General features: G+C 46.2%; 1 protein-coding gene across 1 annotated transcript in view; it reads right to left on the bottom strand.

Moving 5' to 3' along the window:
• Window positions 1-16,405, bottom strand: part of LOC115477839 (methyltransferase-like protein 25) — a 272,956-nt gene extending 256,551 nt beyond the window's left edge. Inside the window, exon 1 of the mRNA XM_030214940.1 lies at window positions 16,366-16,405. Coding sequence (XP_030070800.1) covers window positions 16,366-16,380 — 15 coding nt within the window. The 5' untranslated portion in view covers window positions 16,381-16,405. The remainder of the gene's footprint in view (window positions 1-16,365) is intronic.
• Between the last annotated feature and the right edge of the window lie 1,714 nt (window positions 16,406-18,119).

Here is an 18,119-nt window from a genome sequence, read left to right as displayed (position 1 = left end):
CACCCCTGTTTCTCCTTTCCTCCAGGGTATACATGTTCAGGTCAGCAAGTCTCTCCTCATACGTCTTGTAACGCAAATCCCATACCATTCTCGTAGCTTTTCTTTGCACTGCTTCAATTCTTTTTACATTCTTAGCAAGATACGGCCTCCAAAACTGAACACAATACTCTAGGTGGGGCTCACCAATGTTTTATACAGGGGCATCAACACCCCCTTTCTTCTGCTGGTCCCACCTCTCTCTATACAGCCTAAGTAAAGAACCCATTTGTGGAATTCTTTACTAGTGTTGTTTAGATATGAAAATGATTATTTGAAGTTTCAAAAAGTGCAAAAAACTTGGTTGTTTACTAAATATATTTAACATTCAAAATGTTTTAGTCTGGTGGTTGGGAGGCGGGGATAGTGCTGGGCAGACTTCTACGGTCTGTGCCCTGAAAATGGCAAATACAAATCAAGGTAAGGTATACACAAAAAGTAGCACATATGAGTTTATCTTGTAGGGCAGACTGGATGGACCATGCAGGTCTTTTTCTGCCGTCATCTACTATGTTACTATGAGGGGCATAATCGAACGAAAACGCCTATCTCCATGGGCGTTTATCTCCGAGAACGGGTCCGTGAAGGGGCGGAGCCAACCGTATTTTCGAAAAAAATAGACGCCCATATGTTATTCGCTACTTTGTGAGCTGGGCGTTTTTGTTATTCAGTGATAATGGAAAATGAAAGCGCCCAGCTCAAAAACGAATACATCCAAGGCATTTGTTCGTGGGAGGGGCCATGATTCGTAGTGCACTAGTCCCCCTCACATGCCAGAACACCAACCGGGCACCCTAGGGGGCACTTTTACAAAACAAAACAAAAGGTAAAAGAGCTCCCAGGTGCATAGCACCCTTCCCTTGTGTGTTGAGCCTCCCAAATCCCCCTCAAAACCCACTGCCCACAAGTCTACACCATTACTATAGCCCTAAGGGGTGAAGGGGGGCACCTACATGTGGGTACAGTGGGTTTGGGGGGGTTGGACGACTAACGCATTAAGCAGCACAATTGTAACAGGTAGGGGGGGGATGGGCCTGGGTCCACCTGCCTGAAGTCCACTGCACCCCCTAATAAGTGCTCCAGTAACCTGCATACTGCTGCCAGGGAGGTGGGTATGACATTTGAGGGTGAAAATAAAAAGTTGTGAAACGTCATATTTTGTGCTGGGAGGGGGTTTGTGACCACTGGGGAAGTCAGGGGAGGTCATCCCCGATTCCCTCCAGTGGTCATCTGGTCATTTAGGGCACTTTTTGGGGCCTTATTCGTGGAAAAACAGGGTCCAGGAAAAGTGCCCTAAATTCTCGCTAAAATCGCATATTTTTCTTCCATTATCGGCGAAAGGGCGCCCATCTCTGTTTGCCCGATAACCACGCCCCAGTTCCGCCTTCGACACGCCTTCGACACGCCCCCGTCAACTTTGTCCGCATCCGCGACGGAGTGCAGTTGAAAGCGTCCCAAATTCGGCTTTTGATTATACCGCGTTATTCGTTTTTGTGAGATAAACGCCCATCTCCCGATTTAGGTCGGAACTTGGGCGTTTTTCTCGTTCGATTATAAGCTGGTATGTATTTTACAATGTGACCTTTATATTGTGTCAATTATTGGAGTCTTATTCGTAATCATCCTGAGCTAGGGAAAGGGGGTCGGACTTCATATACCTGCCTTTCTGTGGTTTACAATCAAAGTGGCTTACTTATATACAGGTACTTATTATGTACCTGGGGCATTGGAGGGCTTCTTTTGCAAAGCCATGCTAGCAATTCCCGCGTGGCTTTGTAAAAGAGATCCTAAGGGGCCCTTTTACTAAGCCATGGCAAAACGTGGCCTGCGGTCGTGTACATAAGTACATAAGCACCGCCATACTGGGAAAAGACCAAGAGTTCATCAAGCCCAGCATCCTGTCTCTGACAGTGGCCAATCCAGGCTTCAAGAACCCAGCAACCACCCCCCCCCCCCCCCCCCCAAATATATATTTAATAATGTTCAATGGACTTTTCCTTCAGGAATCTGTCCAAACCCCCTTTAAATTCCGTAAGGCCAGCTGCTGTCACTACATTCTCTGGCAACGAGTTCCAGAGTCTAACTACACGCTGAGTAAAGAAAAACTTTCTCCTATTTGTTTTAAATCTACCATATTCTAGCTTCATCTTGTGTCCCCTGGTTTTGTTGTTGTTTGAAAGTGTAAACAAACGCATCACATCTGTCCGCTGTACTCCATCTTTTGGGTGCAAGCCAGAACAGTTTTTACTGCATCCTGGAAAAAAGGGCCATTTTTAAGGGGACGGAAATGGGTGTGCGCCACCCATTGACTTAGCGGTAAGGTCTACGTGCTACCCGGGCGGAAGGCATGCAGCACGCACCCACTGGCATTTACTGCTGGGTAAGAACCATGTGGTAGAAAATAGAAAACATTTTCTAACACGTGTTTTTGGCACCCGCTAAATTCAGAATTAATTCCGGGGCACGCAGTAGCCGGGTGGTAATGCTGATTTGGTGTGCGCTGGGCGCGCATAGGCCCTTACATTCCTTTTTAAAAGGACCCCTGAGTGACTTACCCAGAAGCACAAGGAACTGTTGTGGGAATCAAACCTAGTTTCCCAGGTTCTTAGACTACTACACTAACCACTAGTCTATTCCTCCTGAGGTGGTATATGAGCACCTCAAACTTTAGTTCAATGTACTCAATAGAGAGTGGAAGGAAGAATTTTAGAAAGTGAACAATGACTGATGATCTTAAACAGGCAGAAAAGGCATTGGCAAAAGCTAGAAGGATTCTTGGTTGCACATGGAAAGGAATGGCCAGTAGAAAAAGGAGGTGATACTGCTTCTGTTTAAGTCATTGGGGAGATCTCATTTAGGGGTCCTTTCACCAAGCTGTGGTAAGCACTAGCTCATGCATACTGCAGTTTAAAAGGGCTTAACATGGGGCATACTCAGGTGTTCTGCGCTAAGTTATGGGTTAGTACATACACATCATGGGCTAAAAAATGTTAACTTTTACCGTAGAGGGAGCGTTTCTGTGGTAATCAGTTAGCATAGCTACATTGCCCTGATTAGCACGTGATCAGCACGCGAGTCCTTGCTGTCTATAAAATAGGTAACAATAAGGGCTTGCGCGCTTGTTTAATAGCCATGTGCTAATGGCGTAGAAACACAGCGAAGGTGCCAATAAGTAGACAGACAAAACTGTAAAGTCCAATTCTTTATTACATCCACTGACTCAACACGGGCCTGTGTTTCGGCCAAAGGCCTGCCTCAGGAGCCATCTATTGGATGTGTTTGACAACTACGTCAAAAATATTAGCATATAATAACTCTGTCGGACAGGTACTGCCACACAATCAAATTGTTTTTCATTTTGAGAGCGACAGTCTCTCACATTGATTTTTTGATTGTGTGGAAGTCAAGCTATTTTATATGAGACAGTAGTGGTTTCAGTGTGTTGATCCATGAATTCAGTACTTGTCCGATAGAGTTATGCACCCAGTCTTGTAAGTCTCATGGCCGCTGAAGACAGAGAGCAGCCTGCTGATGTCACAAGGCTGACCCCTCCCACTCAGCCAGGAACAATGTCAGCACGCATATACTGTATTGTCTGAGCTCGTATCATGCAGATGTCACAATGCTGGCCCCGCCCCCTCCTGTACCTAAGTCTTGTAAGTCTCATGGCCGCTGAAGACAGCGAGCAGCCTGCTGATGTCACAAGGCTGACCCCTCCCACTCAGCCAGGAACAATGTGAACACACATATACTGTATTGTCTGAGCTCGTATCATGCAGATGTCACAATGCTGGCCCCGCCCCCTCCCCTACCTAAGTCTTGTAAGTCTCATGGCCGCTCAAGACAGCGAGCAGCCTGCTGATGTCACAAGGCTGACCCCTCCCACTCAGCCAGGAACAATGTCAACACACATATACTGTATTGTCTGAGCTCGTATCATGCAGATGTCACAATGCTGGCCCCGCCCCCTCCCCTACCTAAGTCTTGTAAGTATCATGGCCGCTCAAGACAGCGAGCAGCCTGATGATGTCACAAGGCTGACCCCTCCCACTCAGCCAGGAACAATGTCAACACACATATACTGTATTGTCTTAGCTCGTATCATGCAGATGTCACAATGCTGGCCCCGCCCCCTCCCGTACCTAACACTGTACTGCTTGAGCTTAACGGAGGACCAATGAATGCTATGAAATACATCTACTATGCATTACGCTGGAAGGGTATAATTCTCCGAGTTCTTTGCTGCTGTTGTTGCTGTTGTTTTATATAAAGACAACTTTCAGAGGTTAAACATGTGCGTCTCTGGCCATGAAATACTCCGCAGGGAATGCTAAATGGACCCGGGTTCAGCTCTATAGCAGTCTGCTGCTTGTTCTTCAGCGTACAAAGGAAGTGAAAGTTAAAACCCAGGACAGCACTGCTTCTAAAGATGCACGAAAAGTATACGTCTCTAAATCTAGCCACAAAAGTGTAAGGTTTGTATAATAAAAAGGTGTCGCTTGGTTACATGAACTAACGTGATGACCAAATTATGTTTTTGTCAGTTACTGGTGCTTGTTTTGTGTTTATCCGTATTCTCTCAATTCTAAATCACATGCAGTCAATAGGCTTCCAGTTAACGTAAAAATTGTGTTTCCTGTATTCATTAGTAACACAGGGGTCCTTTTACTAAACTGCGATAAAAAGTGGCCTGCAGTAGTGTAGACGCATGTATCGGGCACGCGCCAGGCAAGTTTTTACTGCATCAACAAAAAATGTTATTTTTTTTTTTAAATGGGACAGGAAAAAGGCCTGCGGTAAAAATGAAACCAGCTTGCGCCCAAAACCGTCCTGAGCCTTTAACACCACCTATTGATCTAGCGATAAAGGCTCATGCTCTACATGCGCATTGACTTGTTGGTGCGTGCCAAGTGCCAATGTAGGAGGAAATACATAATTCATCCAGGCGTTATGGGCGCACGCCAAATCTGAAATTACTGCCAGGAGGGCATGCTACGCCTGGCAGTAGCCTCATTTTGGCGCAAGCTGCATGTATGTAGAGCATACCGCGACTTAGTAAAAGGGTCCCACAGGGAATTAAAAGGATCATAAGAACATAAGCGTTGCCTTACAGGGACAGACCGAAGGTCCGTCAAGCCTAGTAAACTGTTTCCAACAGCAACCAAGCTAGGTTAGAAGCACCTGGCAAAATCCCAAAAGAGAAAAAAAACAGATTTTATGCTGCTTATCCCAGGAATAAGCAGTGGATTTTCCCAAGTCTTTCTTAGTAATGGCTTATGACACTGGATCCCAAACCTGATCGTGGAGACACCCCAGCCAGTCAGGGTTTCAGGATATCCACAATGAATATTCACGAGAGAGATTTGCATGCAGTGGAGGCAGGACCAGGTTTGGGAACCACTGGCTTATGGACTTTTCTTGTAGGAACGTATCTAAACCTTTTTTAAAACCCTGCTAAGCTAACTGCTTTTACCACATTCTCTGGAAATGAATGCCAGGGTTAAGTACATTGAGTGAAGAAATATTTTCTCCAATTTGTTTTAAATTTACTACTTAATAGATTCATTGCATGCCCCCAAGTCCTTGTATTTTTGGAAAGCGTCAACAGCGATTCCAGTCTACCCGTTCCACTCCACTCAGTATTTGATCAACTGAAGATTGATAGATTTAGAAAGCACTAATTTTTGCATATTGTAAAAAATAATGTTTAGTTTGAAATGATACACCAGTTGAAAATCTATGTACTTTCTCAGTGTGAGAACTCAGTGAAACTTGGTTAAGGAGGGATTTGAATTTTGCTCATACCTTTTTCAGCAGTAGCTCAAGGCAAGTTACATTCTGATACAGTAGGTTTCTGGCTTGTAGTCTGTTTGTTCCTAAGCAATTGTGAGAAAAGTGACTTGCTGAGGATCACAAGGAGCATCAGTAGGGTTCAAATCAGGACATCCTTGGCCCGCAGCCTGTTGCTCTAACTACTAGGCTACTCCTCCAATTCAAGCTTCTCCTTCTTACCTACAAATGCACTCAGTCTGCAGCCCCTCATTACCTCTCTACCCTCATCTCTCCCACCCGAAACCTCCGCTCACAGGACAAATCCCTCCTCTCAGTACCCTTCTCCACCACCGCCAACTCCAGGCTCCGCCCACTCTGCCTCGCCTCACCCTATGCTTGGAATAAACTTCCTGAGCCCTTGCGCCAAGCCCCCTCCCTACCCATCTTCAAATCCTTGCTCAAAGCCCACCTCTTCAATGTTGCCTTCGGCACCTAACCTTTATACCTTGCAGGAAATCTAGACTGCCCCAATTTGACTGCCCCTACTTGACTGACTGTACATTTGTCCATTAGATTGTAAGCTCTTTGAGCAGGGACTGTCCTATGTTAAATTGTACAGCGCTGCGTAACCCTAGTAGCGCTTTAGAAATGTTAAATAGTAGTAGTAGTAGTAGTACAAAAATTGTGATGCACTGTGGGTGTTATATTAGGAAACCATGTGGTGGAATTGGTAGGTCACTTTGCCTACTGCACCCATGACCATGTTTCAAATCCTGGACTGGAAATTTAATCAGGCATCCAGCCTCTGGCCAACTCATCCATCCATCCACGTTTGGTCAGTAAATGCCTGTCCTTAGCCAGGGTTGAGCAAAAATGACTGGGGAAGGTAACAGAAAACCTTCTGATAATCTGCCAAAAAAACATCACACAAGTGGCAGCCCCCATGAATTTGTTTGCAACTTGGTACTTGCATACAGGAGACTGACAACCTTTACCTTTACATGGGTCTTATGCCAATCCCAAGTTATTCAATTTTTTTTATTATTTTATTTGTTGCATTTGTATCCCACATTTCCCCACCTTTTTGCAGGCTCAATGTGGCTTACATTATACCGTAATGGCGATCGCCATTTCCGGAATGAGAAATACAAAGTAGTATTACATTTAAAGATCATAAATGTTGAAATAAATTATAAAGTAAGTTAGATAAACAGTTCATTTCAGGCGTGAGAGATAAGGGGGTAGTGCGTTAACATTCATTAGTGACAAACTGATTGAAGCAAACAGGTATAGAGAGTTCAATGTTGTCTGGTTCTGGTAGACTTTTGATGTCAGGTCATTTATGAAGGATCATTATGGTATGTCTTTTTGAACAGGTTGGTCTTTAGCAATTTCCGGAAGGCTGCCAGGTCGTGCATTGTTTTTATGGCATTTGGTAATGCATTCCACAGTTCCATAATTTCAGACAAAACACGAAAACCTCTACTTTCATTTAAAGTTTCGAATGTGAATTTATAGTCATGGAGATGGTACTGGAGGGGGTGGGAGCAGAGTGTTGACAATGTCCGCTTTGAAGACTAGGGGCAGGCACTTTCTGCTGGGCTGCATAGGAAAATCTAAACCCTGTCCCAAATTTCCTTTGCAGGTTCTCTACACAATAGATCACTCGCGGAAGGCTCAGAAATCCAGAAATGTCTTACAAAGCGGAAACAAATGGATTCACAGCCTGGATAAATGTACGTCTCTTTGAGTTAGACTGCCAGGTCAATGACGTCATCGCTGAGCTATTTCTGGGCACTAATTTGAAGCTTCTGCTTGAAAGTAAGTGAACAGCTGGAGCAGAGGCCACAACATTTTGTAGTGACTGACTACTGATTTTGTAGTCTCATTATAAAAACAAGAAATTATTGTTGTTTTTTTTTTCCTTAAAGATCAAGTGATCACTAAAGGGCATTAAGTCCTTACCCCAGATTCTATATAGCGCACCTAGAGTTACATGTGGTTCTGCGTGTCAGGGGCATAGCTACGTGGGGCCACGGGGGCCTTGGCCCCCGTAGATTTGGCAATGGACCCCCCTGCCAACGACCCTCTCGACCCCCCCTCCTGCCGCCAACCCGCCGTCGCCTACCTTTCTTGGCGGGGGACCCCAACCCCCGCCAGCCAAGGTCCTCTTCTTCCTTCATTCTGTTTCTGAGTCTGACGTCCTACACGTTGTATGTGCAGGATGTCAGACTCAGAAACAGAACAGAACAGAAATAGAACAAAGCCTTGCGATCTTCAAGGCTTCGTTCTGTTTCTGTGAGTCTGACGTCCTGCACGTACAACGTGCAGGACATCAGACTCGGAAACAGAACGAAGGAAGAAGAGGACCTCGGCTGGCGGGGGTTGGGGTCCCCCGCCAGCAAAGGTAGGTGACGGCGGGTTGGCGGCGGGAGGAGGGTCGAGAAGGGGGGGTCAAAGTTGGTGGCAGGGGGTGTCGGCAATGGCGGGGGATAAAATGTGCCCCCTCACCTCGGGTGCTGGACCCCCCTCCAGCCGAAGTCTGGCTACACCCCTGCTGCGTGTAAATCTAAGCATATTCTATAACTACGTATGTAGATTGTTTTAACAAGCTGTTAAGCATTGTTAACAGCTCTTAAGAAGCAATAACGAGCACTAATTGGCAAAAATGAGAATTTACGCACGTACATTGCTAAGCATATTCTGTGCCCAAATTTTAACACACGCAGGCAAAAAGGGGGTGGTTATGGACGTGGAAATGGGCGTTTTTTGGGCATTTCAAAATCTATGCACATTGTTATAAAATATGGGCCCGTGCACATAACTCTACACACAGGGATTCACACCAGCTTTTTGATAGCGTAAATGAACGCACATAGATTTAGTTGCATGAACTACGCCTAGGCATATTCTAAATACCATACATAGATTTACGCGCGGTATTTAGAATACGCTTAGGCGTACTTGCCTAACGTGCGATAATTTTAGGCACCATATATAGAATTGGGCCCTTAATGTATGATTAGTATAGGCTAATGAGCTACCAGATAACACATTACATTTTTGCGGTATTTAGCCTATTTGTGCCTGCTAACCAGGGCCGCCAAGAGGGGGGCAGGGGGGACAAAATTCCACAGGCCCGGGCCTCCAAGGGGGGCCCGGCGCCGTGGTCAGGCTGCCGGCGCTGCAGTCTCCGGTCTCACCTGCCTGCCTCCTCGGCTCCGGGCCCCCTGCATTCGAAGCGGCAGTCAGAGGTCGCCTCTCTTCGGGCCTTTCCTCCCTGTGTCCCGCCCTCTCAGAAACAGGACACAGGGAGGGAAGGCCCGAAGAGAGGTGATCTGCGACTCAAGAGAGGCAATCTGCGACTGCCGCTTTGAATGCAAGGGGCCCGGAGCTGTGGAGGCAGGCAGGTGAGACCGGAAACTGCAGCAGCGGGGGTGCGACAGGGGGTGGCAGCGGTAGCGGGAATGATGGGGGCGGCAGCGACAGGGGCGGAGGCGGGGCGGCCTTGCCCTGGGCCCAGCCTAGTCTCTTGGCGGCCCTGCTGCTAACCCATATGCTACTGATTTTTTTTATTTTTTAATGGAGGTGTGGTGAATGGGTGGAGAGTGGGTGTTTCCTTCATTATCCGACTGGCATCTTATGGCTAGCATTTGCTAACTGGATAACACAGAGTTAACGTGAGAGCACTTAGGGGAAAATTGTAAAAATCACACTCAAAAATTGCACCACACTCTGAGTGACTGCTGATGTCATAAATTGACAGAGAGACTAATTCCTAAGGAGCCTATCGTCCCAAAATTACAGACTTAGGGGTCCTTTTACTAAGCCACGGTAAAAAGTAGTTTGCGGTAGTGTAGGTGCGGGTTTTGGGTGTGTGCAGAAATATTTTTCAGTGCACGTACCAAAAATGCCTCCCCCCCCCCCCCCCCCCGAAAATGGACGTGCGGCAAAATCAAAATTGCCGCACGTCCGTTTTGAGTGTCCGACCTTACCGCCAGCCATAGACCTAGCAGTAAGGAATCTGCACGGTAAGGACCTACGCGCGTCAGATGCCAATTGGCATGCATCTACGCACGTCTGGAAATAAAAATATTTTCCAGTCACACGTAGCGGACGCACGCCAAAAATGAAATTACCGCAAGAGGCAAGCGGTAGTCGGGCGGTAAGTTCATTTTGGCATGCATAAAGCCTAACGCGGCTTAGTAAAAGGGGCCCTTAAATTCTTGCTAAAACTTTGTATCTAAATCATTTATTTTGAGCACTTTGTTTACCATATAATTACTGTGCAACATTATAATTGCTTTATTTGCAATCACAGTTCCAAAAAAAAAAAGCATACAAAGAGTACCCCCCCCCCCTCACACACACACACACACACACACACACACACTACCTTACAATCCCTTGTGGTCTAGTAATGTAGTCAGGGTGGGGGGGAGGGAGGGAGGGAGAGAGACAAATGGGACAAAGCACAAATTATCGGCATCCACCGAAAACACATGAACAAAAATTTAAATAATCTTTTGGCCAAAACTGAAACTGGGAAGAAAACGGATTTTGGGCTGATTTCAACACTGTAACCAAAACCAAAATTTGGTCGGCCTCTAATGATCACACTTATCTTTTTGGCACACTGTGCCAGGTTACACTAGTATTCCATAAGGACACTTGTCCAGGCATCTGTCCTTAGAAGAAGCTCACTACCTTGTTAGCGGACCACCAAGATGGAGCCACCCTTCTCTAGAATTAATCATAGAAACATAGAAATATGTGGGCATGTAAAGACCATATGACCTATCCAGTCTGCCTATCCATGCCATCTACTCTCCTTATCAGTCCCTTAGAGATCCTACGGACTTGTCCCAAGCTCTCTTGAATTCAGATACTGTTTTCATCTCCACCACTTCCACCAGGACAGTGTTGCCAATTAACCAGTTCCAAAACCCACCCAAAATTTCACACCCCGCCCCTGCCGTCATCAACCCTGCCCCCGCCGTCATCAACCCCGCCCCTGCCATCATCAGCTCCACCCCCGCCATCATCAGCTCCACCCCCACTGTCACCAGCCCCACCCCTGATGTCACCAGCCACGCCTCTGACTTCATTAACTACTCCCCCAACGTCACTAACCCCCCCCCCCCCCAACGTCACTAACCACGCCCCCGCGGGGCGAAAAACTGCAGCCGGCAGAGAAAAAAAACCCCCGGCAAAAAAAAAGCAGCCCAAAAAACCGCAACCCACAGCAGTCAGAAATTTCCCGCAGCGGCAATTGGGCGGGAAAACTGCCCATCTGGCAACCTTGCACCAGGAGGCTGTTCCACGAATTCACCACCCTTTCCATGCAGAAGTATTTCCTCAGGTTACTTCCGAGTCTATCCCCTTTCACCCTCATCCTATGCCCCTCATTCCAGAGCTTCCTTTCAATTGAAAGAGACTCTCCTCCTGTTCATTTGTGCCACATAAGTATTTAAATGTTTCTATCATATCTCCTCTCTCCAGCCTTTCTTCCAAAGTATATATACAGTATATTGAGATCTTTAATGGTGGTCAGTGGGTTCATCATACGCTTTAAGATGAAGACCACTGACCATTTTAGTAGCAGCCCTCTGGACCGACTCCACCCTGTTTATATCTTTTTGAAGGTGAGGTCTCCAGAATTGTACACAATATTCAAAATAAAGTCTCTTCAGGGTCTTATAATGTTAACTCCTCTGTGTGGTGAATCAAGGCAGATGTTGGCCATGCTCCCCACATTTACCAAGAAAAAAAACCACGCAAAGGTGGAGGTGTACGGAAGGTCACAGAAGACAAAAAGTAGGGAGAGTTGGCTCTTCTCAAACAATGGAGGAGACGTATTGATGGATAAGAGTCTTTATTGCAAAGTATCAAAATCGACTTTGATACTTTGCAATAAAGACTTATCCATCAATACGTCTCCTCCGTTGTTTAAGAAGAGCCAACTCTCCCCACGTTTACCAGACAGACTTACCACATTTTAATTTTTGCTCCTAACATGCGGTAAGCAGAAAAACGTACTTTGTTTTAGTAGATTGGACTCTTAGGCCCCTTTTTACTAAGCCACATAGGCACCTACGCACATCAGTGGCCTAGTGGTTAGGGTGGTGGACTTTGGTCCTGAGGAACTGAGTTCAATTCCCACTTCAGGCACAGGCAGCTCCTTGTGACTCTCGGCAAGTCACTTAACCCTCCATTGCCCCAGGTACAAATAAGTATCTGTATACAATACATAAGCCACATTGAGCCTGCCATGAGTGGGAAAGCACAGGGTACAAATGTAACAAAAATAAAATATGCACCAAATTGGAGTTACCGCCTGGTTACTGCATGGCCCTTGCAGCAATTTCAATTTTGGCACGCTTCCGCTACACGCATCTGAAAAATATCTTTTATTTTCTGGCAAGCCTAATGGACACATGCGGATCATTACCGCTCGATTTTTTTTACCGCTAGGTCTATGACTGATGGTAAGGTCTCAGACCCAAAATGGACGCGAGGCAATTTTGATTTTGCCACACGTCCATTTTCGGCCAAAAAAAAAAAAGAGGCCTTTTTAACAGTGCGCCTGAAACCTACACTTACACTACCGCAAGCCATTTTTCAGAGCGCCTTTGTAAAAGGACCCCTTAGTGCCTCCGGCATGAAGTTCCCAAGCCCTGTAAAAAAGGTAATGTTAGGATGGATCAGGATAAAATTAGCCTGGAAGCCAGGGACAGTGTTCCAAAAAATATCACTAACACTTCTATCCATTTTCATAACGAAAGGCAGAGTTGGCACGGAAGTCCCTGTAAACTCAATTCACTTTATGGATGCAGATGAGGTGAAAATTAACTGCATCTGGAGTGTCATTCAGTGAAGCACCGTTCGCGGCGTTTCTGCAGGTGATTTTCGGAGTAATAGCAAATGAAACAAGTTCAATTTGATAAATTTTGTGCAGGGTCAGGGCTGGAACAATCATTAGGCAAGACTAGACAATCGCCTAGGGCAGAAGCTTCTAGGGGGCCAGAAAAAAGCAGCTGTAGTCAAAACAAAACAGTGTTAAAAAAAAAACTCTCTAGAAACAGCAGGTAGTAGCTAGGGCAGTGGCGTTCCTAGGGGGGCTGACACCCGGGGCGGATCGCCGATGCGCCCCGCCCCCCCCCCGGATGCAGTGCGGACCCCCCCCCCCCCCGTAGAGAGGACACCCCCCGCGAGGGAACCCCCCCCCTGGGTGCACGCCGCTGGGGGGAGGTGCCGCGCGTGTCTGTCCTCCGTTGTTCCATGCTTCTTCTCTGCCCCGGAACAGGAAGTAACCTGTTCCGGGGCAGAGAAGAAGCATAGAACAATGGAGGACAGGCGCGCGCGGGGCACCCACCCCCCCCAGCGGCGTGCGCCCGGGGCGGACCGCACCCACCGCCCCCTCCCCTAGGAACACCACTGAGTTAGGGTTAAGTCCTAGATAGCTGTGCTTTAATGAAGAGAATGTAAATGCTTTCTCCGATTTTTCACTGTGTGTTTTGTTAGGTCAGTTTGGCCATTTTCACCAGAATCTTGAAAGTTATGCTTTCAAACAAGAGAGATTCAAAATTCGCATAAAATGTTCCCGTTTGTAAGCCCGCAGGAGTGCTCTCTGGTGTGCAGTGGCTCTCTAGTGGCTCCTACCTAGCCTCACCAGCGCTTTGCTTCAGGGAACCACCATGAAACCAGACTTCTCTGTGTGTCCGTTGACTTGGGCCTCTATGTTTGGTCCTCTCCTTTCCCTCAGGGTGACCTCTTCATTAACCTTCAGTCCTGGCCCGGCCTCCCCCGCTGTATCTCCTGGTAACCGACCCACCTTACTAGTTCTTCTGGTGGGCCCCCTGGTCACCCTCCTCTGGAAGATAGCGCGGATCCCTTTGCTCACAGAAATATGCAAATTAAGCTGATTACATGTAAATTCAGTTTATTGGAACTATGCTCCAGTCTAGTGGGAACCTGGCTTTCCAGCTATTATTCTTTACTGCAAATTCACCCCCCTGAGACCATTTACTGTGGGACACCTGGGTCTCAGGGTATAACAGCCTCCACCCCTGGATAGGACCTTCTTTACTCACATTAACCTTACGGTCCTATCCTCCACCCCACGGCTGTTTGTTCACTTTAAACTTTGCCCAGTTCCAACCTCAATATTTCGGGGACTGCTAACCCCAGGCCTTGCAGCCTGCTTTACCTTGCCCGTACTTGGGACACACAGTCCTTTGAACACACAGTTCAGGCATCCGGTCTCCAGGCTCCCATCTCCTCTCCCTCGGGCAAAACTCTCTCCTTTACTGAGAGGAAGCTATTTATGAGGTGTCCAATAAACCTTCCCACCTCTTGAGACCTCGCCCCTGTGGTTCCAGAAAGATCTGGCCTAGAAGTCGCTTCTCACTCCCCCAGCTATCTCTCTGGAGCTCCCTCTACTGGCCCATACATGCCAATACTCATCTAGACCCCCGGAGCTCCCTCTAGTGACCAAAATGGGCATTTTCCCAGTTTTCAGTGGGAGAGCGCCCTCTGGTGGCCTCCTCATGTAAGGGCAGACACTGTGGTTTATCACACGTTCCCACTGGGATTCAATTCAATTTTTGTCAACTAGACCAATAACGTTTTGAATTTTGTTCTTGAGAATAAAATGCTACCTGTCTTTTCAAGGTGAAAGAATAAACTACCTTACATAATGAGATGTTGGATTTATAGTATTGCTTTCTGTGTTGTCAAGGACATTGAAGTTTAAAAAAAAAAAGGGAAATTATGTTCTCCCTATTTATTTCTTATGCATTTTTGGAGGTCTTTTAGCAGCTCTCTTTGTAGCCAAAATATTTAACTAATTTTATTTGTAATTATCATAATAGGGCCCTTTTACTAAGGTGCGATAAGTACTGTCCCCGGATTCTATATGGTGTAACTTAAGTTGTGCATGCAGATCCAATCATATTCTGGATTTGCACATACAATTTAATTAGTTAACAAGCCAATCAGCGCTGATAATTGCATCTTAACAAGCAATTATTAACACTAATTGGCATTAATTAGAATTTACACACAGAACTGTTCAAGTGCATTCTATAATGTGATGCATAAATTCTGAGTCACAAAGTTGAAAAGAGGGTGTGGCCATGGGCATTTCTAACAGCTATGTGCGTGGTTATAGAATTCACCTGGTCCACGCATAATTTAGGTGTTGACATTTACACTCCTGCTTATTTTCGAAGGAGAAGGGCGGCCATCTTCCGACACAAATCGGGAGATGGCTGGCCTTCTCCTAAGGCCGGCCAAATCGCTATAATCGAAAGCCGATTTTGGCCGGCTTCAACTGCTTTTCGTCGCAGGGCCGGCCAAAGTTCAAGGGGGCGTGTCGGCAGTGTACCGAAGGCGGGGCGGGGGCGTGGTTAAGAGATGGCCGTCCTCGGCTGATAATGGAAAAAAGAAGGGCGGCCCTGACGAGCATTTGCCCGACTTTACTTGGTCCCTTTTTGTTTACGAACAAGCCTTGAAAAGGTGTCTACTGGAGGGATTGAGTCATGCCTTTTTCCTTGCAGAAATATGATAAAATTTCCCTGTATTTTGTAGAGCTACTTTGGCTACCTGTAGAAGCAAGGATTTTGTTTAAATTTTCATGTTGCACTGTATAGGATCATAAATGGTGAACGCCCAGAGCATTTATTACATCATTTCTTGTTCACGACTTTTATTTGACCCAGAAGAGTATTCCATAATTGTCCCTTTGCTTTTTCTATTTCAAGAGGCGTTAAAAGATTTAAACTATGTGAGAAATTGCTTGCTTATTAGACTCCCAGAATTTGGAAAGAATTGCAGCCATCTTTTAAGATTTTGTCTAATTTCTCTTTATTTAAGAAAAATTTGAAGAGAGTGCTTTGTAAGACGTTTCTTTCAAAGTGATTCCCAAGTGTATGAATTGGTTACTCATTTTAGTTTTGTAAACTGCTTTGAACTTTATGATATTAGTGGTATAGAAATACAGTGTAATATAATAAACTAGTAAAAGAGGCCCGTTTCAGAGCAATTGAAACGGGTGCTAGCAAGGTTTTCGTCGCCAACACCCCCCCTCCCTCCCTGGCCAACCACTGCGTTGTTCTGCCATTGCTCGGCCCCCAATGTCATAATGTTTGACGCGAGGGCAGGGCCCGGAGCGATTTCCCACCCCCCCCCCCCCGCCTCCCTGCCTCCCTCCCTGCCAACCCCTTCGTTGTTCTGCCATTGCTCCGCCCTCGAGGGCGGGGCCCGGAGCGATTTTGGTGGCTTCACCACCACGAACCTTCGAACCTTTTTGAAGGAAGTCAGGGCTTGGCTTCACTGACGTCAGTGTCCTCAGAACTTTGAGGGTGAGTTTTATTATAGTAGATGTATTACTCATAAATGTAAACCCCTTCCCAACCCTATTCTCAGGAACACTTCAAACACTAAGAAAGTGAATGCATACACAGGCTGTATAAGTACATTTAACTGCTGATTAAATGGGCACGTTTATGGTCACCAATCACACACAAAATAAAATTCTACAATGTTATTCTGTACCTTAAGGGATGTCATCTATCCAGTGGTGTTCCTTGCCTGGATGGCACCCAGGGCGGAAACGCCGATGCGCCCCCCCCCCCCCACTAAATTACACCTTCCCCCCTCCAGCGAAATGACACCCTCCCCCCGGGTGCACGCCGCTGGGGGGGGGGGGGGGGTGCTGCGGCGCGCGCCTGTTCCGAGTTTGCTAAACTTCTTTGCTCGTTCGCTACAGCTCCCTCTACCCCGGAACAGGAAGTAACCTGTTCCGGGGCAGAGGGAGCTGCAGCGAACGAGCAAAGAAGTTTAGCGAACTCGGAGCAGGCGCGCGCCGCAGCACCCCCCCAGCGGCGTGCACCCGGGGCGGACTGCCCCCACCACCCCCCCCCCCTTGGTACACCACTGCATCTATCTTATCAATAAGAAAAAGTGGAGAAAGAAGACTTCAAAGTAAACTGGAGACACACCTACTAGTAAGGTCAAGCCTTCATCAACATAGGAGGTTCCTCATAATCACTAATCATTAATTATTACAAAACTCCACTCTTACTTTAAAAAATATAACAAAAATGACAAAACTGCTTTTGGTAGGTGTGTCTCCAGATTGCTCTGAAGTCTTTTTTCACCACTTTTTGTTATTGATAAGATAGATGACATCCCGTAAGACACAGAATAACGTTGTAGAAAAAAGTTTGTGTGATTGGTGATTGTGTATTCTACAGATTCTTTATAGCGTGGTTATTACCAATTTTATGGTCACCCATTTTGGTACATTAATCACTGGGCCTAATAAAAGTCGTGAACAAGAACTGATGTAATAAATGCTCTGGGCGTTCACCATTTATGATCCTATACAGTACACACGAAACTTTAAACAAAATCCTTGCTTCTAGAGCTAGCCAATGCAGCTCTACAAAATACAGAGATATAGTGGAATTAGAAAAGGCGCAGAGAAGGGCGACAAAAATGATAAAGGGGATGGGCCGACTTCCCAAATGCTGCTTTATAATTTATAGATTCATTAATTTTACTATAACGCTCTAACTGGTGAGCAGAGCAGAGTAGTGTCCAAACTAAAAAAAAAAAAAAAGCTTAAAATAAAAGAAAGGAGGACAGGAACTACAATTTTGTGACAGGACAGTAAAATCAATCATACAACAAAGTAAAGTGAGACAGACTGAGGGAAACATCAACAATTAAAGAAAAAGAAACTGGTTATCATTGGGGTCCTAATCAATTAGCCTTGCCGTAGTCTTTGAAAAAGAGCCAGGTTTTTAATTATGACACTTTTTGGATGTCTTTCTGTTTCGAAAATGAGGCCCATCGTAATCTATGGAACTTTGAAAATGAGCCTCTATAACTTCTACTTTTTCAGTCCACAGCAGATCTTCCATAGTGGCACGTAGTCAAAATGCATAAGAGGCACGGAGGAGTGGCCTAGTTGTTAGTGCACCAGTCTTGACATCTAGAGGTGACTGGTTCAAATCCCACTGCTGCTCCTTGTGATCTTGGGCAAGTCACTCAACCCTCCATTGCCTCAGGTACAAACTTAGACTGTGAGCCCTCCTGGGACAGAGAAATATCCAGAGTACCTGAATGTAACTCACCTTGAGATTCTACATGGAATGTTGCTACTATAGGAGATTCTACATGGAATGTTAATGTTGCTATTCCACTAGCAACATTCCATGTAGAAGCCTGCCCTTGCAGATCAGCAATGCGGCCGTGCAGGCTTCTGTTTCTGTGAGTCTGACGTCCTGCACGTATGTGCAGGA

The sequence above is a fragment of the Microcaecilia unicolor genome, chromosome 9, assembly GCF_901765095.1.
Source record: "Microcaecilia unicolor chromosome 9, aMicUni1.1, whole genome shotgun sequence".
NCBI lineage: Eukaryota > Metazoa > Chordata > Amphibia > Gymnophiona > Siphonopidae > Microcaecilia > Microcaecilia unicolor.
This window is presented reverse-complemented; position numbering and strand designations above follow the sequence as displayed.